The sequence below is a fragment of the Scyliorhinus canicula genome, chromosome 17 (genome assembly GCF_902713615.1).
Source record: "Scyliorhinus canicula chromosome 17, sScyCan1.1, whole genome shotgun sequence".
Lineage (NCBI taxonomy): Eukaryota > Metazoa > Chordata > Chondrichthyes > Carcharhiniformes > Scyliorhinidae > Scyliorhinus > Scyliorhinus canicula.
The window spans coordinates 116,673,374-116,697,407 of NC_052162.1; the positions used below are offsets into that span (position 1 = coordinate 116,673,374).

At 48.8% G+C, this 24,034-nt stretch overlaps 4 protein-coding genes across 5 annotated transcripts in view; 3 read left to right on the forward strand and 1 right to left on the reverse strand.

The window, feature by feature from the left end:
* The window catches only part of LOC119951358 (zinc finger protein 229-like), a 394,086-nt gene that overhangs the window by 115,793 nt on the left and 254,259 nt on the right, over nt 1–24,034 (forward strand). The window lies entirely within an intron of this gene.
* Nucleotides 1,132–2,781, forward strand: LOC119951373 (gastrula zinc finger protein XlCGF49.1-like). Its single transcript, XM_038774518.1, has one exon. It carries the CDS (start codon nt 1,306–1,308, stop codon nt 2,050–2,052), a length of 747 nt encoding a protein of 248 aa, XP_038630446.1. The 5' UTR covers nt 1,132–1,305; the 3' UTR covers nt 2,053–2,781.
* Nucleotides 16,746–17,840, reverse strand: LOC119951546 (zinc finger protein 239-like). Its single transcript, XM_038774739.1, has one exon. The coding sequence runs from the start codon at nt 17,838–17,840 to the stop codon at nt 16,746–16,748; it is 1,095 nt and encodes a 364-aa protein (XP_038630667.1).
* LOC119951547 overlaps nt 23,020–24,034 on the forward strand; it is a 31,225-nt gene continuing 30,210 nt past the window's right edge. The window contains 1 exon segment of the mRNA XM_038774740.1: nt 23,020–23,376. The gene's annotated coding sequence lies outside the window, so the exon portion shown is untranslated.

Consider the following 24,034-nt stretch of genomic DNA (forward strand, 5'->3'; position numbering starts at 1 on the left):
TTGTTCCTCTAAAACTATAAATCTCCGTCCCCCACACACTCCCCCCTCCCTATTGATTTTAATATTCCTCCCCCTGCTTTTCCACAGTTCTCCTCCCCTGAAGGGGCTGATTCTCGGGTTCAGTTTCACACTTACCTATTGCCCTCCCCAATATGTCACCTGAAGTTAACAAACTGTTTTGCTAAGGGGACGCCCCAGTCAAATACAGTGACTATGCGCATGTACTATGTGTCAGATGGAGTTACTGCGCCCCCACCCCACTTTTCATCCCAATCCCAGGAGTTTGGAGACTGGGATCCAGATGAGTAATGGCGGCTGGCGCACCCACAACCCCCCGGGCTGGGGAAATCGCTCTATCCGCCGCACGGGCGAGTGGCCCAGGACTGCGCATGTCCAAGAAGAGGGGAACCGCGCATGTGCACTACAAAGCCCACCCCCGGACCTTCCTGCTGGGATGATGACCAATAGGAAAACCTGTAAGACCAGAAGGATTCTGGCCCTCCAATCAGAGAGCAGGCTTTGTGTGACTGAATATTGACCTTCACACAAACTAAAACTTCCTCCTGTCTCCAACATCTGTGAAGAAAACACTTTATTTTCTCCCCCTTTCCATGTCTTTTCTCATTCTGATCTTCAATTGGTCACTTACAGCAACTGAAGAGAACAGAAGCCTACATATTAAACACATTTTTCGTCCAGTAAAATAGACGTATATATGTCTGGCAGCTGCATCAAGGTTTTCAGGTCCAGGACAGGAAGCAGGGAGCATGGATCTGTCAATCAGCCTGAATCAGCACCTTCAGGAGAATTGGGAGGGTGAATATTAGATACAGCAGAGTGAGAATGGAGGAAGAGTGTGTGGGATGGAGATTTAGTGTTTTGGGGAATGAGAGAGGAAAGAATGTTCCATGGAAACTGGAATGGTCTGTTCTGAGTTTCTATTCGCATTTGATAGCGATAGCTTTTGTAAACTTATTTTACAGGATATCAGAAGAGGAGGATTTGGAGACAGAAATCTCAAATGAATCGTCACTATAAGAGTCTCTGAATATCATCAGCTTTTGAATCTAGAAGGATAAATGTTTCTCTATCTGTTTTGCTTCAAAAGATTTTTAAAAATCAGTGTGACTGGAAAAGCACCAAGATACACACATACCCAAATGAGAGTGTTCCAGTGCATGGACTGTGGAAAGAGCTTCACACAGACTGAAAACACGTTGCATAATTTACAGCGAGGAGAGAATGTACCAGTATTCTGTGTGCACATGATCATCAAACTTGGAAAAACACAAGAACACCCGCACCATGGAAAAACCATGGAAATGTGGGGACTGTGGAAAGGGATTCACAGCGCTGTATGAGCTGGAAAGGCATAGACTCAGTCATACTGGAGAGAGGCCATTCATCTGTTGTGAGTGTGGGAATGGATTCACTCGGTTAGCCCACCTGCAGACACATCAGAGAGTACACACCAGGGAGAGGCCATTCACCTTCTCTCAGTGTGGGATGGGATTCACTCAGTTATCTCACCTGCTGCAACACCATGTAACTCACACCAATGAGAGACCCTTTAAATGCTCGGAGTGTGGGAGTAGTTTCAAAAGCTCTCGTGTACTGATGATCCACCAGCGTATTCACACTGAGGAGAGACCGTTCAGCTGCTCTCACTGCACAAAGAGGTTCAGAACATCATCCGATTTTATGAGACACCAGCGAGTTCACACTGGGGAAAGGCCGTTCACCTGCTCTGAGTGTGGGAAGGGATTCACTCGGTTATCCCACTTGCTGCAACACAATGTCACTCACACCAATGAGAGACCCTTTAAATGCTCTAACTGTGGGAGTGGTTTCAAAAGTTCTCAGGCTATGATGACCCACCAACGCATTCACACTGACGAGAGACCGTTCGGCTGCTCTCACTGCACAAAGAGGTTTAGAACATCATCCATATTGCGGAGACATGAGCGAGTTCACACCGGTGAGAGGCTGTTCACCTGTCCTGACTGTGGGAAGAGATTCAGTGATTCATCTGCCCTGTTAATACACCAGTGAGTCCATACTGGAAAGATGCCATTCACCTGCTCTGAGTGTGGGAAAGGGTTCACTCAGTCATGCAACCTGCTGAGACACCAACAAATTCACAAGTGATGACGGGGGTTAAATTCTGCTGTTAATCACATCCAGGACTGAACCGTGTTGATTCTGGCACTTGATGAAGTGGGAGGGTCGGAGGGTTTCTTTCTGCTGGACTGGCCGGTCTCACGACTTTGCTTCCAGTGGGCTGATGCTCCTTGAGCCTGGGAGAGCACATTTCCACTGGAATGATCCACAAAAGTTGATGAAGGACTTTTATTTTATCCTGAATAGCAAATAATGTTTTTCCTACCACTACAAGTAGATCTAAAATAATACATTTGTCTCTGTTCCATTGAGTCTACAGCACAGGACCAGGCCAGTCGGCTCAATTGGTCTCTGTCAGTATTTATGCTCCACATGAACCTCCACCCACCCCTCTTCATCTCACCCATCAGCATATCCTTCTGTTCCTTTCTCCCTCATGTACGTCTCTAGCTTTCCCTTCAATGTATTCATGCTGTTCACCTCAACCACTCGCTGTGGGAGAGTTCCACATTCTCACCACTCGCTGGATAAAGAGGTATCTCATGAAATCCCTATTGGATTATTGAACCCCTTCATCATCTTAAAGACTCCCATCAGGTCACCGTTCAGTCTTCTCTTTTTTTTCGAGAAAAGCAGCTCCAACCTTTCCTGAGAGTGAAATGCTCTCAGTTCTGGGATTAATCTTGTGAATCTTTGTTACACCTTCTCCAGTGCCTCTATTTCATTTTTCTAAATGGAGATGACAAATGTTGACAGTGCTCCCAGTGTAGTCTAACCCTGGCTCTAAACATGTTGAATATAACCTCCCTGCTCTTCAATTCTATCCCTCCAGAATGGAACCCTATATATGGGCCCCACACTTAGGAAAGATGTGAAGTTCTCCGAGAGGGTGCAGAGGAGATTTACGAGAATGGCACCAGGGATGAGGGATTTCAGTGAGTTGGAGAGACTGCAGCAGCTGAAATTTCGATCAGAGCCATGAGGGCACAGAAGGGGGCTATTCAGCCCATCAATTACATGTTGGCTCTGGAGCAAACCAAATCCCAGTGTCCCATTCTATCCCTGTAGCTCTGCAATTTATTTCTCTCAAATGTCAATCCAATTTCTATTTGAAATCCTCCATTGTCTTCATTTCCACCCCCCACACAGGCAGCGATTTCCAGGTCATTACCATTCGCTGCATCAAAATATTCTCCCTGACAGACCCTCCCCCCACATCTCTAACCCTAAACCTGAAATCTGTGTCCCCCTCGTCCTTGTCCCATCAGCGAATGGGAACAGCTTTTCTTTATCCATCTTACCTAAACCTGTCATAACCTGGTTATCCCACCTGAAGAGACACCAGAGCGCTCACACCGGGGAGAGGCCATTCATCTGCACTGTGTGTGATAAGGGATTCACTCAGTTATCCAACCTGCAGACACACCAGCGACTTCACACCGGGGCGAAGCCATTCATCTGCTCCGTGTGTGATAAGGGATTTGCTCAATTATCCAGCCTGCTGAACCACAATGCCAATCACACCAATGAGAGACCCTTTAAATGCTCTGACTGCAGGAAGGGTTTCAAAAGTTGACAGTTACTAATGTCCCACCAGCGCATTCACTCTGAGGAGAGACCGTTCAGCTGCTCTCACTGCACAAAGAGCTTTAGAACCTCATCCAAACTGATGAAACACGAGCGACGTCACACCTGACAATGAAGCAGAATACCCAGAGGCCTTGTTCATCATGGCCGGGGACTTTAACCAGGCCAACCTCGAGTGTACAGCCAAATTCCCACCACCACATCTCCTGTCCCAACAGGAGCCCCGACATCCTTGACCACTGCTATACAAACATCAAGGGCGCCTCTCAATCCATCCCCCAACAGCACTTTGGAAAATCGGACCACAAGATGGTGCTCCTTCTCCTGGCATACAAGCAGAAACTTAACATGAGTATCCGGTTAAGAAGGTCATACAAATGCTGGTCTGAGGCAACAGAAGAGCTCCTAAGTGACTGGTCCATATTCAAGAACTCAGCAGCCAACCTAAACGAGCGCCATCACAGACTTGCCAGCACCATCACAGACTTCATCAGTAAATGAGTAGAAGATTGTGTGTCAAAGAAAGTAATATCTATGTTACCCAACCAGAAACCATGGTTTAATCGGGTGATTCACTCCGTACTGAAGGCCAGGTCTGAGGCATTCAAGACAGGCGACCCTGACCTACACAAGAAATCTAGGTACGACCTCCACAAAGCCAACAAGGACGTCAAGAAACAATACCAGACTAAGCTAGAATCACAGACTAATGACATGGACTCTCGTCGGTTGTGGCAAGGATTCAACAACATAATGAGCTGCGAAGCCGAGAAGAATCTTTGGCAACAGGGCACCCCTCCCCGACAAATTCAATGCATTCTATATTCACTTCAACAGGAAACCAACAAACCTTTGTCAACTGCCCCAGCAACCTTGGACACACAAACCTGTGACATACCAACCGGAACAGCCTCCAAAGTCAGATCGGCCTTCTTGAAAGTGAACCCTCGGTAAGCGACGGATCCTGACGGGATCCCTGGTCGTGCACCCAGATACTGTGCGGACCAACTGGCCGGATGTGTTTCCGGACATCCTCAACCTCTCCCTACTCCGTTCCGAGATTCCCACCTACTTCAAGAAGACCACCATCCATACCGGTGCCAAAGGAGAACCAGGCAACGTGCCTCAACGACTACCATCCGGTGGCCTTGGCATCGATCATTATGATGTGCTTCGAGAGGTGGCCATGAGACACGTCAACTCCAGACACCCAGAATGCCTTGATCCACTGCAATTCGCATATCACCGCAACCGGTCCACCGGAGACGCCATGGCCCTACCTGTCCACCGCAGACACCATGGCCCTACCTGTCCCCCGCAGACACCATGGCCCTACCTGTCCACCGCAGACGCCATGGCCCTACCTGTCCACCGCAGACACCACCGCCATCTCCCTGGCCCAACACTCATTCCTGGAGCATCTCGACAACAAGGACTCCTCTGTCAGACTCCTGTTCATTAACTACAGCTCTGCCCTCAACTCCATAATCCCAGCCAAGCTCATGTCAAAACCTAGGACTTGGCTCCTCCCCCTGCAACTGGATCATCGACTTCCTGATACATAAACCACAATCAGTAAGGACAAACAACAATGCCTCCTCCTTTGCGATAGTCCTCAATACCGGTGCCCTACAATATTCCCTGTACACACACGACTTTGTGGCAAAATTTGTCTCCCGCTCAATGTTTGCCGATGACTGCAATGGGTCGGATCTCAAACAACGATGAGTCAGAGTACAGGAGGGAGGTAGAGAACCTAGAGGCGTGGTGTAATGGCAACAATCTCTCCCTCAATGTCAGCAAAACTAAGGAGCTAGTCATTTACTTCAGGAAGCAAAATATATTACACACCCCTGTCTGCATCAATGGTGCCAAGGGGGAGATGGTTGACAGCTTCAAATTGCTAGCTGTGCAAATCACCAACACTCTGTCCTGGTCCACCAACATCGACGCTACGACCAAGAAAGCACAGCAGCACCTATACGTCCTCAGGAAACTAAGGAAATTCAGCATGTCTACATTGAATCTTACCAATTATTACAGATACACCAGAGAAAGCATCCTATCTGGCTGCAGCACAGCCTGGTATGGCAACTGCTCGGCCCAAGACCGTAAGAAAGTACAGAGAGTGGTGAACACAGCCCAGTCCATCACCCAAACCTGCCTCCCATCCATTGACTCTGTCATGGCTGATATGTTCCCAGTGCCCCATTCTATCCCTGCAGCCTGCATTTAGTTCCCTCAAATGCCGATCCAATTTCCGTTTGAAATCCTCCATTGCCTTCATTTCCACACAACATCTCCCCCTCATAGGTGGCGAGTTCCAGGTCATTATCATTCGCCGCATCAAAATATTTCCCCGGCCCTCCAACACGATTTTCAAATTTGCTGATGACACCACCGTAGTGGGTCGGATCTCAAACAATGACGAGATAGAGTACAGGAATGAGATAGAGAATCTGGTGAATGACCATAATCTCTCCCTCAATGTCAACAAAACGAAGGAGATTGTCATCGACTTCAGGAAACGTAGTGGAGAACATGCCCCTGTCTACATCAATGGGAACAATGTAGAAGGGGTCGGGAACTTCAAGTTTTTAGGTGTGCAGATCACCAACAACCTGTCCTAGTCCTCCCCCCCCCCCCCCCCCCCACGCCGACACTATAGTTAAGAAAGCCCACCAATGACTACTTTCTTAGAAGACTAAGGAAATTTGTCATGTCAGCTACGACTCTCAACAACTTTTACAGATGCACCATGGAAAGCATTCTTTCTGGTTGTATCACAGCTTGGTATGAAGACTGCTCTGCCCAAGACCGCAGTAAATTACAAAAAGTTGTACCAATCTATTGGTTTGATTTCCCCAATGCTGGGGCTGCTCCCTGATCGCTGGGCAGTCCTTGGGTGCTTGTTGGCTTCTTTTGTCTTGGACTCCTGCCGGCGCCGAGGAGTCTGGTTTTACCTTGATTGTCCTTAGTTGTATCTATTGTGCCCGGGAATCACTCATTAATATGTATGACTGCTGGTTTCAGTGCTGTCTGCTTTCTGCAGACCGAATACACAGGAAAACTCTGCAAACTGCTTGTTTTCTGAGACTGTCCATTTTTCCCTGTGTTCTTTGCGAATCTCCATTTTAACTCGGGAAGTGGCCAACCCAGGTGGCTACACCAGTACAACTGCAGCAAAACACCCCAACTTTTATATTCCAGTCCCTTTGCAACAACAATATTCCATTGGCCTTCCTAATCACTTGCTTTACCTGCAAACAAACATCTCAAGGCTCCTGTATCAGGACACCCAGATCCCTCTGTACCTCAGAGTTCTGAAATCTCTCTCCAATTAAATAATGTTCTGTTTTATTTAACCCTTTTTGACAAAGTGGACACATCCACATTTTCCCACGTTAAGCTCCATCTGTCAGTGTGTTCCCACTCACTTAATCTGTTTGTTGTCCTTTGCCGACTCCTTAAGTCCACAAATTACTTTCCTACCTGTCTGTCATCAGAAAATTTAGCCGCCATACATTCAATCCCATCATCCAACTCATTCATATAGATTGTAAATAGTTGAGGGCCCAGCACTGATCCTTGTGACATTCCATTTGTCACATCTTACCAACCCAAATGTAACCCATTTATACCCCATCTCTGCTTCCTGTCAGCTAACCAACCCTCTATCCATGTTGATATGTCGCTCCTTCCCCCCCCCCCCCCCCCCCCCCCCCCCAACCTCTGTCCCACCACCCTGAGCTCTTATTATGTGAAATAACCTTTGATGTGACACCCTGGGGAATACCTTCTGGAAACCTAGATAAACCACATCTACAGGTTCCCCTTTATTGACATCCCTTGTTACTGCCTGAAAAAGTCTCAATAAATTAGTCAATCCCGATTTTCAAACATTGTGTCAAAATAAAACTAAAATCTCCTCTCCCCCTCTGGCTCCTTTACAATTAGCTTAAGAGAGACTCACTTTCACTTAAAGAGCCTGTCAACCTCTTTCACCCACTTCCCCCGAAGTTAATGAATTTAAGCAGAAAAATACCCAAAAAATCAAATATTTTGAATGAAACAAGTTTATTAATGAAATTGAACATGATTTTATTTAAAATAATCGGAACATTACTTGCAGATCAAAGACAACCAGAGTAAAAGAATAACCATGAAAGGATGTTCACAATATTTTGGACCCAAATGTTTCTCTTCAGTTCCTCTGTAACCTGTTCCCGTGACTCCTCACTTTGAACACAGGAGCACTGAACCCCGGGTTCAAGACACCATCAGCCCTGATCATCCCCATCCCCTGATTTCCCAGTCAGCCCTCTATTAGTGTAGTAAGAAGTCTTACAACACCAGGTTAAAGTCCAACAGGTTTGATTCAAACACGAGCTTTCGGAGCGCGGCTCCTTCCTCAGGTGAATGGCGAGGTATGTTCCAGAAACATTTATATAGACAAAGTCAGAGATGCTGGACAATGCTTGGAATGCAGGCATTTGCAGGTAATCAAATCATTACAGATCCAGGGAGAGGGATAATCACAGGTTAAAGAGGTGTAAATTGTCTCAAGCCCGAACAGTTGGTAGGATGTTGCAAGTCCAGGCCTGATGGTGGGGGGTTGGATGTAATGCGACATGAATCCAAGATCCCTGTTGAGGTCGCACTCGTGCGTGCGAGACCATGCAGACACTGCGACAACGAATAAACGGGCATCGTGCGACAATCACCAGGCAGGAATGTTCCCTTCCAGTCGGGGAACACTTCAGCAGTCAAGGGCATTCAGCCTCTGATCTCCGGGTAAGCGTTCTCCAAGGCGGTCTTCAGGACACGTGACAACGCAGAATTGCCGAGCAAAAACTTATAGCCACGTTCCACACGCATGAGTGCAGCCTCAACAGGGATCTTGGATTCATGTCGCATTGTGCTCACCTGAAGGTGCTAAAGGCAGATGTGGCAATGCTTCAGGAGACCCACCTGAAGGTGGCGGACCAGGTCCGTCTGAGGAAGGGATGGGTGGGGCAGGTTTTCCACTCTGGGTTGGATGTGAAGAACCGGGGAGTGGCGATTCTGGTGGGGGAAAATGTGTTGTTTGAGGCATCGGAGGTGGTGGCGGATAAGGGGGGTAGGTATGTTATGGTTAGGGGCAGGCTACAAGGAGAGAAGGTGGTACTGGTCAGTGTGTATGCCCCAAATTGGGACGATGAGGGCTTTATGAGGCGTATGTTGGGACGGGTCTCGGATCTGGAGGCGGGAGGTCTGATCATAGGGGGGGGACTTCAATACGGTGTTGGACCCTTCACTGGATCGGTCCAGCTCTAGGACGGGTAGGAGGCCGGCGGCGGCCAAGGTACTGAGAGGGTTTATGGATCAGATGGGTGGAGTGGATCCATGGAGGTTTGTGAGGCCGAGGGCACGCGAGTACTCTTTCTTCTCCCACGTACATAGGGTCTACTCTCGGATAGATTTCTTCGTGGTGAGTAGGGGACTGATTCCGAGAGTGGAGGAGGCCGAGTATTCGGCCATTGCAATCTCCGACCACGCTCCGCATTGGATAGAGTTGGAGATGGGGGAGGTGCGGGACCAACGTCCGTTGTGGCGGTTGGATGTGGGGTTGTTGGCAGAGGAGGAGGTGTGTAGGAGGGTCTGGGCAAGCATTGAGGGGTACCTCGAGATGAATGATACGGGGGAGGTTCAGGTGGGGATGGTCTGGGAAGCCCTGAAGGCAGTAATCCGTGGGGAGCTGATATCCATCCGGGCACACAGGGAGAGGAGTGAGAGGGATAGACTGGTGGGAAAGATGCTGGAGGTGGACAGGAGGTATGCAGAGGCACCAGAGGAGGGACTATTGGGGGAGAGGCGCAGCCTGCAGGCTAAATTTGATTTGCTGACCACTAGAAAGGCGGAAGTACAGTGGAGGAAGGCACAATGGGCAGTGTACGAACATGGTGAAAAGGAGAGTAGGATGCTGGCTCACCAGCTCCGCAAGCGGGATGCGGCTAAGGAAATTGCTGGAGTGAGAGACAAGAGTGGGAGTGTGGTGCAGAAGGGGGTAGAGGTGAATGAGGTCTTCAAGGACTTTTACGGGGAACTGTACCGGTCGGAGCCAATGGGGGAGAGGAGGGGAATGGAGAGGTTGCTTGGCGGGCTTTCTTTCCCGAAGGTGCAGGAGAAGGTGGAGGGGTTGGGTGCGCCGATTGAGCTGGAGGAGCTAGTTAAGGGGATCGGGCAGATGCAGTCAGGGAAGGCACCGGGGCCGGATGGGTTCCTGGTGGAATTTTATAAAAATTGTGGACCTAGTGGGCCCCTTGCTGGTGCGGACACTCAACGAAGCGTGGGAGGGGGGGCTTTGCCCCCGACGATGTCGCGGGCGCTGATCTCGTTAATTTTAAAGAAGGACAAGGACCCTCAACAATGTGGTTCATATAGGCCCATATCTCTCCTCAACGTGGATGCTAAGGTGCTGGCAAAAATCCTGGCCACCAGGATAGAGGACTGTGTGCCAGGGGTTGTGCACGAGGACCAGACAGGCTTTGTGAAGGGAAGGCAGTTGAACACGAATGTGCGGAGATTGTTGAATGCCATCATGATGCCGGCGATTGAGGTGGAGGCAGAGATAGTGGTGGTGCTGGATGTGGAGAAGGCCTTCGATAGAGTGGAGTGGGGGTACCTATGGGAGGTGTTGGGGAGGTTTGGATTTGGTGAAGGGTTCATTAGATGGGTAAGGCTGCTATATGAGGCCCCGATGGCGTGCGTGGCCACGAATAGGAGGAGGTCGGAGTTCTTCCGGCTTTACCGAGGGACCAGGCAGGGTTGCCCCCTGTCCCCCTTGTTGTTTGCACTGGCAATCGAGCCGCTGGCGATGGCGTTGAGGGATTCAGAGAGGTGGAGAGGCTTGGTGCGAGGTGGAGAGGAACATAGGGTGTCATTGTATGCCGATGACCTGTTACTGTATGTGGCGGACCCGGTGGGAGGGATGCCGGGAGTGATGGAGTTACTAGCCGAGTTTGGGACCTTTTCATGTTATAAATTAAATTTAGGCAAGAGTGATGTGTTTGTGGTGCATCCTGGAGACCAGGAGGAAGGAATTGGTAGGCTCCCGCTTAGGTGGGCAGGGGAGAGCTTTAGGTACCTGGGGGTGCAGGTGGCCAGGGACTGGGGGACTCTTCACAAGCATAACTTCACCAGACTTGTAGATCAGATGGAGGAGGGGTTCAAGAGGTGGGACATGCTGCCATTGCCGTTGGCGGGGAGGGTACAGTCCGTCAAAATGACGGTGCTTCCGAGGTTCTTGTTCCTCTTACAGTGCCTGCCCATCTTTATCCCCAGGGCCTTCTTTAGGAGAGTGACTAGCAGTATTTTGAGCTTTGTGTGGGCACATAGGACTCCGAGAGTGAAGAGGGTGTTCCTGGAGCGAGGAAGGGATAGAGGCGGGATGGCGCTGCCCAACCTTCTGGGGTACTATTGGGCAGCCAATGTGTCAATGGTGCGTAAATGGGTGATGGAGGGGGAGGGGCGGCATGGAAAAGAATGGAGATGGCGTCATGCAGAGGTACGAGCCTAGGTGCCATGGTAACGGCGCCGTTGCCGCTCCCCCCTAAGAGGTTTACCACGAGCCCGGTGGTGGCGGCGGCCCTAAGAATCTGGGGACAATGGAGACGGCATCGGGGGAAACAGGGCGCTCGATGGAGGCTCCACTGGGTGGTAACCATCGGTTCATCCCGGGGAACAAGGATGGGGGATTTAGGGGGTGGCAAAGGGCGGGCATCAGCAAATTGAGGGACCTGTTCATTGGCGGGAGGTTTGTGGGCCTGGGGGAATTGGAAGATAAATTTGGCCTTCCCCAAGGGAACATGTTCAGATACCTGCAGGTAAAGGGTTTGCTAGGCGACAGGTAGAGGGATTCCCTTTGCTGCCCTCGCAGGGGACGATGGACAGAGTGCTTTCGGGGGTGTGGGCCGGAGAGGGGAAGGTGTCTGACATCTATAAGGTAATGCAGGAGGTGGAGGAGTCGTCAGTTGAGGAGCTGAAGGCTAAATGGGAGGAGGAACTCGGGGAGCAGATAGAGGACGGGACTTGGGAGGATGCCTTGGAGAGAGTTAAATCTTCCTCATGTGCGAGGCTTAGTCTCATCCAATTTAAGGTGCTGCACCGGGCCCATATGTCCGGGACCAGGATGAGTAGGTTCTTTGGGGGTGAGGACAGGTGCACCAGATGTTCGGGGAGTCCAGCGAACCACGCCCATATGTTTTGGGCATGCCCAGCACTGGAAGAATTTTGGAAGGGGGTGGCGGGGACGGTGTCGAGGGTGGTTGGATCCAGGGTCAAACCAGGGTGGGGACTCGCAATTTTTGGAGTTGCGGTAGAGCCAGGAGTGCAGGCGGCGAAAGAGGCCGGTGTCCTGGCCTTTGCGTCCCTAGTAGCCCGGCGGAGGATCTTGCTGCAGTGGAAGGATGCGAGGCCCCCAAGTGTGGAGACCTGGATCAGTGACATGGCGGGATTTATAAAATTGGAAAGGGTCAAATTTGCCCTGAGAGGATCAATACAAGGGTTCTATAAACGATGGCAGCCTTTTCTGGACTTCCTGGCTCAAAGATAGGTAACTTGGTCAATAGCAGCAGCAACCGGGGCGGGGGGGGGGGGTTCATTATTGTAGTGTCTATTCTGTAACTTTACAATGTGTTAATCTGCATTGTTGTTAAAATGCTGTGTTGTTCATGGAGGTGGGGCGAATGTATATGATTGTTAATATTATTGTTATTTTTGGTATTTTTCTAAGGTGAGTCATTGTTGTATAAAATCAAAATTTTTTCAATAAAAATTATTGAAAAAAAAAAATGTATCCACTATCTCTACAGCCGCCTCTTTCAACACTCTGGGATGTAGAGCATCAGCTTTTGGGGATTTATTAACTTTCAACCACGTTAATTTCTCCAGTGCTACTTTTTCACTGATACTAATCTCTTTCAGTTCCTCGTGCTCACTGGTCCCTTGGTTCTTTAGAGTGTTTTTAGGACAATTTCTGTATCTTCCTCCGTGAGGACAGACACACATTGTTTAGTTTCTCTGCCATTTCCTTATTCCCCATTATAAACTCTCCTGTCTCTGCCTGGAATGGACCCACATTGGTCTTTGCTAATCTTTCCCTTTCACATTCCTATAGGAGCTTTTCCAGTCGGTTTTTATGTTTCTCGCCAGTTTGCTCTCATATTCTATTTTGTCTCATTTTTTAATAAGCATTTTATTGAGGTTTTTTTGGGCATTGAAACAGCAGCAATATAAGCAATGTACATAAAAATATAAACATAGTGCAAATACCACCTCCCTCCCCCACAGGTCCCACCATTACTTAACCCCCTAATCTACGCTAACTATAGAAATTGTCATAGCTCCCCTCCCCTTTATGCTGATGATTCATTCTCCGCAAAGAAGTCGACGAACGGTTGCCACTTCCCAGCAAACCCGAACAGAGACCCTCTCAAGGCGAACTTGATTTTCTCCAGAGAAAGCCAGTCATGTCCGACAGCCAGGTCTCCGACTTCGGGGGCCTCGAGTCCCTCCATGCCAGTAATATCTGCCTCCGGGCTACCAGGGAAGCAAAGGCCAGAACGTCCGCCTCTTTCTCCTCCTGGATTCCCGGATCCTGTGACACGCTGAAAATTGCCACCTCTGGACTCAGTGCCACCCTCGTATTTAATACTGTGGACATGGTGTCGGCAAACCCCTGCCAAAATCCCCTCAGCCTTGGGCCTTGGACATGTCCAGAACATGTGGACATGGTTCACTGCCCCCCCCCCCCCCCCCCCCCGCACATTTCACACACCTGTCCTCCACCCCAAAGAATCTGTCCGGGCCACTGTCATATGAACCCGGTGAATGACCTTAAATTGGATCAAGCTGAGCCTGGCACATGTTGCGGTCGCGTTGACCCTACTCAGCTCGTCCGCCCAAAGGCCCTCCTCTAACTCTCCCTCCAGCTCCTCCTCCCACTTTCGCTTCAGCTCCTCGGTCTGTGTCTCCTCTGAAACCATAACCTCCTTATAAATGTAAGAAACACTCCCCTCACCTATCCAACCTCTGGAGACCACCCTATCCTGAATCCCCCTGAGTGGCAGGAGTGGGAAGGTTGGTACCTGTCTATGCAGAAATTCCCGCACCTGCAAATATCAAAATTCATTTCCCCCCGCCAATGCAAACTTCTCCTCCAACGCCCTCATACTCGGGAAGCTTCCTTCTATAAACAAGTCCCCCATCCTCCCAATCCCTGCTCTCTGCCAAATTCGGAACCCCCGCCGTCCATCCTCCCCGGGGCAAAGCGGTGATTATCTCAGATTGGGGACCATACCGATGCCCCCTCTGCTCCCACATGTCTCCTCCACTGCCCCTAGACTCTCAGGGCCGCCACAACCACGGGGCTGGTGGAGCACCGCACGGCGGGAATGGCAGAGGCGATGTTACCAACGCCCCCAGACTTGTGCCCTTGCAAGAAGCCGCGTCCATGCACACCCATGCCGGCTCCCCCCCACCAGCCACCTCCTCACCATGGCTATATTAGCTGCCCAGTAATAATTGCTAAAGTTCGGCAGCGCCAGCCCACCCTCCCCCCCCCAACTCCGCATAAGCATTGCCCTCTTCACTCACGGAGACTTGCCATCCCATACAAAGCCCACAATAACTTTACTGACCCGCTTAAAAAAGGACCGCGGGATGAAGATGGGGAGACATTGAAGAACAATCAGGAATCTCGGGAGGACCATCATTTTCACCGCTTGGACTCTGCCCGCCAGAGACAACGGGAGCGCATCCCATCTCCGGAAGTCATCTTCCGTCTGATCCACCAACCGGGCCAAGTTCAATGTATGTAGCCAGCCCCAATCCCACGCCACCTGGATATCTAGGTACCTGAAAATGTCCCCCTACTACTCTGAACGGCAGTTCCCCCAGTCGCCTCTCCTGATCCCTCGCCTGGCCTACAAACATCTCGCTCTTCCCCATATTGAGCTTATACCCCGAAAAGCAGCTGAATTCCCCCACAATTCCCATAATTTCTTCCATCCCCTCAATTGGATTCGAAACATACAAAAGCAGGTAATCCGCATACAGTGCGATTCTGTGCTCCCCCTCCCCCGGACGAGCCCCTTCCAGCCCCTTGAAGCCCTCAGAGCAATTGCCAGCGGCTCTATAGCCAGCGCAAACAGCAGTGAGGAGAGGGGGCATCCCTGTCTCGTCCCCACCCCGGTGCAGTCTAAAATAGTCCGAAGTCGTCCTGTTCGTCTGTACACTTGTCACAGGTGCCGGGTACAGAAACCTGACCCAGTCAATAAAGTCCCTCCCAAATCCGAACCGCCCCAGGATCTCCCAAAAATAATCCCACTCAACCCGGTCAAAAGCTTTCTCCGCATCCATCACGACCACTACCTCCACCTCCCTACTTTCCGGGGGCATCATGATCCTGTTTAACAGCTTTCGTACATTGGCCACGAGCTACCTGCCCTTAACGAACCCCGTCTGATCTTCCACAATAATGTTCGGCACACAATCCTCAATCCTGGAGGACAAAAGTTTGGCCAGCAGTTTGGCATCTATGTTCAACAGGGAAATCGGCCCGTAGGACCCACATAGCTCCGGGTTCTTGTCCCATTCCAGGATAAGTGAAATTGTGGCCTGTGACATCGTCTGGGGCAGAACCTCCCCCCCTTTCCCTTGCCTCATTAAACACCTTCATCAGCACCAGTCCCAATATCCCGGAAAACTTTTTATAGAACTCCGCTGGGTACCCGTCCGGTCCCGGGCCCTTACCTGCCTGCATGGCCTTCAGACCTTCCACTATCTCTTCCAACCCGATCGGGTCTCCCAGTCCTTCTGCCAGCTCCCCATCCACCTTCGGTAAAGTCAGCCCCTCCAGGAAGTGCCTCATTCCCTCCGGCCCCGCAGAGGGTACTGACTTGTACAACCTGCTGTAAAAATCCCGAAACGTCTTACTAACCCCGACCGAGTCCCCAACTAAGTTCCCATCCCCGTCGATAAATTTCCCTATTTCTCTAGCTGCCTCCCTCTTTCTGAGCTGCTGTGCAAGCATCATACTGGCCTTCTCACAATGCTCCCCTCGCCTTTCTGAGCTGTTCCACTGCCCTCCCTGTGGGTAACAAGCCAAACTCCGCCTGTAGTCTCCGTCGTTCCCTTAAATGCCCTTTCTCTGGAGTCTCCACGTACCTCCTGTCGACTTGTAGGATCTCTCTCACCAGTCGGTCTGTTTCTGCCCTGTCCATCCTGTCACTGTGAGCCAGGATCGAGATCAGTTCTCCTCTCACCACTGCCTTCAGCGCTTCCCAGAGCACTGCTGCTGAGACCTCCCCCGTATCATTCACCTGCGGGTAATGCAGCATGCATTTCCTCAGCCTCTCGCACACCGCTTCGTCCGCCAACAGCCCTACATCCAACCTCCATTGCGGGCGCTAATTGCTATCTTTACTCACCTGCAGGTCAACCCAGTGTGGAGCTTGGTCCGAGATTGTAATCGCCGAATACCCCGTGTCCACCACCCCTGCCAGCAAGGCCCTACCCAAAACAAAGAAATCGATCTGAGAGTATACCTTATGTATGTGGGAGTAGAAAGAAAACTCCTTCACCGTCGGCTTCCTAAATCTCCATGGATCCACCCCCCTCATCTGCTCCATGAACCCTTTCAGTTCCTTTGCCATTGCTGGTACCCTGCCCGTTTTCAAGCATGATTGATCCAGGCCTTGATCAATAACTGTATTAAAGACCCCTCCCATGATCACTTTGTGCGAGTCCAGGTTCTATTTTCTCTTTATCAGTTTCGTGGTCCTCCATTGCTAAATTCTAAAACAAGTCCTCAGGCTCACTACTATTTTGGCCACTTTATGAGCCTCTTCCTTTGATCTAATAGAATCTTTTCTTGTTCGCCGCGGTTGCATCACTTCCTGTCTCAGATTCCCTGAGAGAGAAAGAGAAGAGAGAACGAAATGCAGTCCTGGATGTAATTGAAGCAGAAACAATAACAGCAGAATCCATCACTGTGATCAACTGTGAACTTGTTGGTGTCTCAGCAGGGACAAGGAAACACAGAATCCTTTCCCACACTGGGAGCAGGTGAACGGCCTCTCCCCAGTGTGAACTCGCTGGTGTCTCCGCAGGTTGGATAAGTCCGCGAATCCCTTCTCACACTGAGAGCAGGTGAATGGCCTCTCCCCAGTGTGAACTCGCTGGTGTGTCAGCAGATTGGATAAGTCCATGAATCCCTTCTCACACTGAGAGCAGGTGAACGGCCTCTCCCCAGTGTGAATTTGCTGGTGTTTCTGCAGGTGGGATGACTGAATGAATCCCTTCCCACACTGAGAGCAGGTGAATGGTCTCTCCCCAGTGTGAATTCGCTGATGTCTCTGAAGTGTGCTTGAGTGAACGAATCCCTTCCCACACTGAGAGCAGGTGAACGGCCTCTCCCCAGTGTGAACTCGCTGATGTCTCCGCAGGTTGGATAAGTCCATGAATCCCTTCTCACACTGAGAGCAGATGAACGGCCTCTCCCCAGTGTGAACGTGCTGGTGTTTCTGCAGGTGGGATGACTGAGTGAATCCCTTCCCACACTGAGAGCAGGTGAATGGTCTCTCCCCAGTGTGAACTCGCTGGTGTGTCTGAAGTTTGCTTGACTGAGCGAATCCCTTCCCACACTGGGAGCATGTGAATGGCCACTCCCCAGTGTGAATTCGCTGGTGTGACTTCAGGTTTTCTAAACGAGTGAATCCCTTCCCACACTGAGAGCAGGTGAACGGCCTCTCGCCAGTGTGAACTCGCTGGTGTCTCTGCAGGGTGGATAAGTCCGTGAATCCCTTCTCACAATGAGAGCAGGTGAACGGCCTCTCCCCAGTGTGAACTTGCTGGTGTGTCTGCAGGCTGTTTGACTGAGTGAATCCCTTCCCACACTGGGAGCAGGTGAATGGCCACTCCCCAGTGTGAATTCGCTGGTGTGACTTCAGGTTTTCTAAACGAATGAATCCCTTCCTACACTGAGAGCAGGTGAACGGCCTCTCCCCAGTGTGAATGCGTCGATGAATCTCCAGTTTAGACGGGACTCTGTATCCCTTCCCACAGTCCCCACATTTCCACCGTTTCTCCATCTTTTGGGTCAACTCGTGTCTCTCCAGGTTAGACAATCAGTTGAAGCTTCGTCCACACACAGAACACATGTACTGTCCCTACCCGCTGTGAATGGTGCGATGTGTTTTCAGGCTGTGTAACTGGTTAAAGCTCTTTCCACAGTCAGTGCTCTGGAACACTCTCACTCAGGTGTGTGTGTCTCGGTGCTTTTCCAGTCACACTGACGTTTAAACTTTGTTGAAGCCAACAGGTCGGGCAAACATTTCTCATAGATTTAATGGTCGATGAACCAAGTGACTCTATCAGATCTAGACGTGATGTTTGAGATTTCTGTCTGTAAATCCTATCCTTTCACATCCTGTAAAAGGAGTTTACAAAAGACATCACAGTCAGTATAGGATAGAAATTCAGAACAGACAATTCTAGTTTCTATGGAACATTCTTTCCTCTCTCATTCCCCAAAAGCTGTAAATCTCCATCCCACACACTCTCCCTCCATTCTCACTCTGCTGTATCTAATACTCACCCTCCCAATTCCCCTGAAGGTGCTGATTCAGGCTGATTGACAGATCCAAGCTCACTCCTGTCCTGGACACAGAGACCATAACAAATAGGAGCTGCAGTTGGCCATTCAGCCCATCAAGCCTACTCGACCATTCAATGAGATAATTGGCCAATCTACCTCAGCACCATTTTTCCATACTATCCCCCATATCCCTCGATATCTTCAATATAGAGAAACCTATCAATCTCGGTGTAAAAATACTTGATGACTGAGGCTCCAGAGTCCTCTGGGGTAGGGAATTCCAAAGCTTCAGCACATTGTCTTTAAATTCATTGCCGGGGGCAGCACGGTGGCACAGTGGTTAGTACTGCTGCCCCTCAGTGCCGAGGACCTGGGTTTGATCCCGGCCCCGAGTAACTGTCCACGTGGAGTCTGCACATTCTCCCTGTGCCAGCGTGGGTCTCACCTCCACAATGTAAATCGATGTGCAGAGTCGGTGAATTGGCCACGCTAAATTGACTCTTAATTGAAAAAAAAGAATTGGTTACTCTAAATTTATTTTTTGTTGAAGGAAAATTAAGTTTCGGAGACAGAGGTGTAATTAAAGCATCGTAAAAAGCGTGGGCTAATGAAATGTTGTTTGGATGAAGGGGATTCCCTGTGGAGTTAATTAGATTTCAGCTTGGTAAGATGATGTCAGTACTGGGAGGAGCCAAGCTTGAATGATGAGGGCCTTGAGCCTTGAGGAAGGTGTTAAACAGCTTAAAGCTAGCACGCATGGCAGAGGAAGTTAAAAACAATGAGAATGGTTGAAATAGACGAAGATAGAAACAGCTTCACGGTTTTTTAGACTTTGAGCAGAATGCAACACGTGTTTTTTGAAATGTTTGGCAGTCTTGGGGATGATGCGAAGTCGCGGTTTTTAATGTAACACATCTATTTTGTTAAACATGAGACAATGCTTTGTAATTGACATGCACTGGAGAGAGGGTTTGAAATGTATAAAGTCTCAGAACGGCAGTTGCAAATAACACAGCAAGAAGTCTTACAACACCAGGTTAAAGTCCAACATGTTTGTTTCAAACACGAGCTTTAGGAGCACTGTTCTCCTGAAGAAGGAGCTGTGCTCCGAAAACTAGTGTTTGAAACAAACCTGTTGGACTTTAACCTGGTGTTGTAAGACTTCTTACTGTGCTCACCCCAGTCCAACGCCGGCACCTCCACATCATGGCAAATAACACAGGTACAAGAGATAAAAGGGGAAGAGACAGGCCGAGCCATTCGGTTCAAATTTATTCTTCGATTCGATTCGAATCAGCTCATCGCTCCATGGGAATCGGAAGATGCCGGAAGACCGAAGAATGTGAACAACCACAAGCTATCAAGATAGAAGCAAAATTGTTCAGAGAGCTCCTGAAGTCTGATCAACTAAAAGAGATTTTGTTAAAGCAAATAAAAATCAGTGTGATTTTAAATTTCAACCTGAAATAGTAGTTTATTTCAAATCTAAACCTGAAATAGTGGTTTACCCAGAAGACTCACCTATACATCCTCAGCAGATCCAGACCTTTAAAGGACATTGAGTGGTAAGTGAGTTAGAATTCTTCCTTGTAGATTTGGGATCCTATCACAACTTGAAATATAATTTGAAATAGATTAGTTCCCATCTGGTATCAGCAAGGGAGTCTAAAGGATAGAAGACCGTAGAGTGGCAACTAGTTAAGAAGTTATAGGATAGAGTAATTCAGAAAGGATTAATATCTTTTTTTTTTAAAGAGTATAATTTTGATATTTTTATTTTCAGAAAGTTCTTAGCAATGCTGATTCATTTTCTAACTTTATTTTTTTTTAAATCCACAGAAAATAAGGCAATGGGTATTAATGATATTTTCAGCATGATCAACAGTACACAACTAGATATCAAGCATCAGTAGTTTTCAGATTTCAAATGTTCATGGTAAACAAAATGTCTCCCCAGTGGTTACCTGCAATTAGTGAAACTGATGAAGTATTTCACTTTCCAAACACTATCATACTTGGGTTAACACTTATCCAGATGTCATGACAAAATAAAGCTTACAGTTTAACTCCTGACCTTTTTTACCTTCAACAAGCAGCTCAAACCAAATGTCTTAAAACGTGTGCAGACTCTAATTGTAAACAAATAACTGCTGTAGTATAGCAAAGGTTGGAACAGATCAGTTTCTTCTGGTCTGAGTTATAAGGAGAGGCTGGATGGGCTGGGACTTTTCCCCCTGGAGTGTAGGAGGCTTCGGTGTAATCTTATAGAGGTCAACAAAATAATGAGCATAGATAAGGTCGATAGTCAACATCTTTTCCCTGAGGTAGAGGAGTCTAGAACTAGAGGGCATAGATTTGAGGTGAGAGAAGAGAGATGCAAAAGAGACCAGAGGGGACATTTCTTCATACAGAGGGTGGTGAACATCTGGAATGGCTGCCAGAGGCAGTGTAGAGGCAGGTACAATTTTGTCCTTTAAAAGAGCAGTGGACATGGGCAGGGTGGGTATAGAGGGATATAGTCCAAATGCTGGAAAGTGGGACTAGCTTAGTAATAGAAACTGGGCGGCATGGACAAGCTGGGCCGAAGAGCCTGGTTCCAAGCTGTAAACATCTATAACTCTACCTGGAACAAAATAAACCTCGCCTCAAGTTTGTTAAGCTCCAATCACCAGGAGTTAAGGGAGGGTAAAGTCTCCCACAAATCAGGCTTCATCAATTGGCCTCTCGCCTTAGGTTCATAAGGGATTGGGTTAGGATGGAGCCAACATTCATCTGGCTCAGTACAGAAGCAGATTAGTCAGTTCTCCCTCTATCCAAAACTGGCACAGGCTGATTATGGAATGCATCTCCATGCAATTTTTAAAGTGTGAGTCATAGAATTTACAGTGCAGAAGGAGACCATTCGGCCCATCGAGTCTGCACCGGCTCCTGGAAAGATAACCCCACTTAAGCCCACACCTCCACACTATCCCCGTAAACTAGTAACCCCACCTAACCCGAGGGCAATTTAGCATGGCCAATCTATCTAACCTGCGCATCTTTCGACTGAGAGGGGAAACTGGAGCACCTGGAGGAAACCCACGCAGACACAGTGAGAACGTGCAGACTCCACACAGACAGTGACCCAAGCTGGGAATCGAACCTGGGACCCTGAAGCTGTGAAGCATCAGTCTGATGCATTGGGTAGAGTATCGTACTCCTATCACAAATACATAGGCTCCAATTTGACTGACTTGCTCCTCCTGGGCTTCCTCCTGAGCTTTCCATGAGTGAATTCAATTTAACTTAGGCCGGGAGTAGGGCACAGTGGTTAATGCTGCTACCTCAGCGCGAGGGACCCAGGTTCAATTCTAGCCTTGGGCAGCTGTCTGTGTGGAGTTTGCATATTCTCCTTGTGTCTTTGCGTGTTTCCTCCGGGTTCTCCAGTTTCCTCCCACTGTCCAAAGATGTGGAGTGAAAGTGGATTGGTCACGCTAAATTGCCCCTTGGTGTCCAAGATGTGTAGGTTAGATGGGTTGACCATGATCAATGCACCGGGTTACGAGGATAGGATGGGGAGTGGGCCTCAGTGAAGTGCTATTTCTGAGGCTTAGTACAGACTTGAGGGGCGAATGGCCTTCTGCACTATAGGAGTTCTATGTCATCTATGTTATGTTATTCATTTTAATTTGATTTTGCTGTTAGTCTGTTTGTAATATTTTTGGGTTTACAAACTGAATTGTTATCCTCGGTTTTTAGATAATCTCATCCTCTTTCCACACTCACTATTTTAATCTGCTGACTGGTTGTTCAATTCATCTGGCATTTCATCTCAAGGCACTGGTTCCTCAAATATCCTGTTCCAAATTAATTCTGCTCCAAATTAATTCTGCAATGTGTTGCATGTATTAATGTTGGCAATATCTCTTGTTCCGCTCTGGTGCCCATTTTCCACCATTCTTTCTGTTACTCTGTTGCATTCATTGTTTAGAACATGATTTAAAACATATCAATTTATTAAAAATCTGTCCAACTAATCCGTGAATATATTCAATGACCCCCACACCCCACTGGTCCCTGTGAAAGAAATCCAGAGCTAATAACCCTCTGAGGGAAGAAATGACTGGAAATATATAATAGAGCTACATAAGGCTAGGAATAATAATAAATGTACTTTATTATTGAACCATAAATATCTCTAATCTGTACCATATAACAACACGAGACAGGTCTCTGTCCGATGTTAATTTACTGTCCCTTAAATGCCAGCCATCTCCTGGGGAAAGCAGCCCTTTAATTGTGAACATTGGGAAAGAGACCATCCTTTTAGCCAGACAAATAAACGTGTCAAGTTGAGGGAGCAAAATATGTCAATGTCTTTAAGAGAGAGAGACCTGGGCCAAGCTTTACAGAGTCTGCACCCTCCCTGGATTCACTTCCTTTCCCTTCAGTTGCTGCAAGTAACCAATTGAAGGTGAGAATGAGAAAAGAAATGGAAAGGGGGAGAAAAGAAAGTGTTTTACTCACAGATGTTGGAGAGAGGAGGAAGTTTCAGTGTGTGTCAGGTCCCAGGTTTCCTCATTGTCCAGCTTCCGCAATCAGACAACGGAGAAGCTGATTGGATGGGGAAGGGAGTCCTTCCGGTTCACCAACTCTTCCCATTGGTCAAGAACATTCCTGCGCACGCCGAGGAATCTGCGGTGACATCTAAGGGTTCCAGTGCGCAGGCCCGGCACGCGGACACAGCAGCTCCGCCCACTCATTGTTCCCCCTCCTCCAGACAAGGTTTCCAGGCAACAGGCTGACAGCTCCGGCCAGAGCAAAAAGCCTCTCGGTGATTTCCCCTCCCCCCGGCCCGGGACTGCGCATGTCCTAGAGAGAGTAGAGGCGGCGCATGTGCGAGGGAAAGCCCAACCCCTGACCTGTCCTGCTGAGGTGTTGACCAATGGGAAGAGTTAGGACTGGAAGGACTCTGCTCCTCCAGCCAATCAGCGCGGGCTTTGAAGATTGAGCTTCACACAGACGGAAATCTCTTCCTGTCTCCAACATCTGTGAGTAAAACACTTTCTTTTCTCCCCTTTCCATTTCTTTTCTCATTCTCACCTTCAATTGGTTACTTGCAGCAACTGAAGGGAAAGGAAGTGAATCCAGGGAGGGTGCAGACTCTGGAAATCTTGGCCCAGATGTCTCTCTCTCTTTCTTAAAGACATTGAGAAGTCTTACAACACCAGGTTAAAGTCCAACAGGTTTGCTTCGAATCACTAGCTTTCAGAGCACAGCACCTTCCTCAGCGCCTTCCATTCACCTAGTGATTCGAAACAAACCTGTTGGACTTTAACCTGGTGTTGTAAGGCATCTTACTGTGCTCATCCCAGTCCCAGTTCTCCACATCATGGCTTAAAGACATTGACATCCTTTGCTCCCTCAGCTTGACACGTTTATTTGTCTGGCTAAAAGGATGGTCTCTTTCCTAATGTTCACAATTAAAGGGCTGGTTTTCCCAGGAGATGGCTGACATTTAAGGGGACAGTCAATAAATATTAGGCAGTGGGTGGCATGGTTAATCATTGATGCTTCACAGCATCGAGAACCCGACTTCGATCCAGGCCCCGGGTCGCTGTCCGTGTTGAGTTTGCACATTCTCCCTGTGTCTGCGTGGATCTCACCCGCCACAACCCAAAGATGTGAAGGGTAGGTGAATTGGCCACA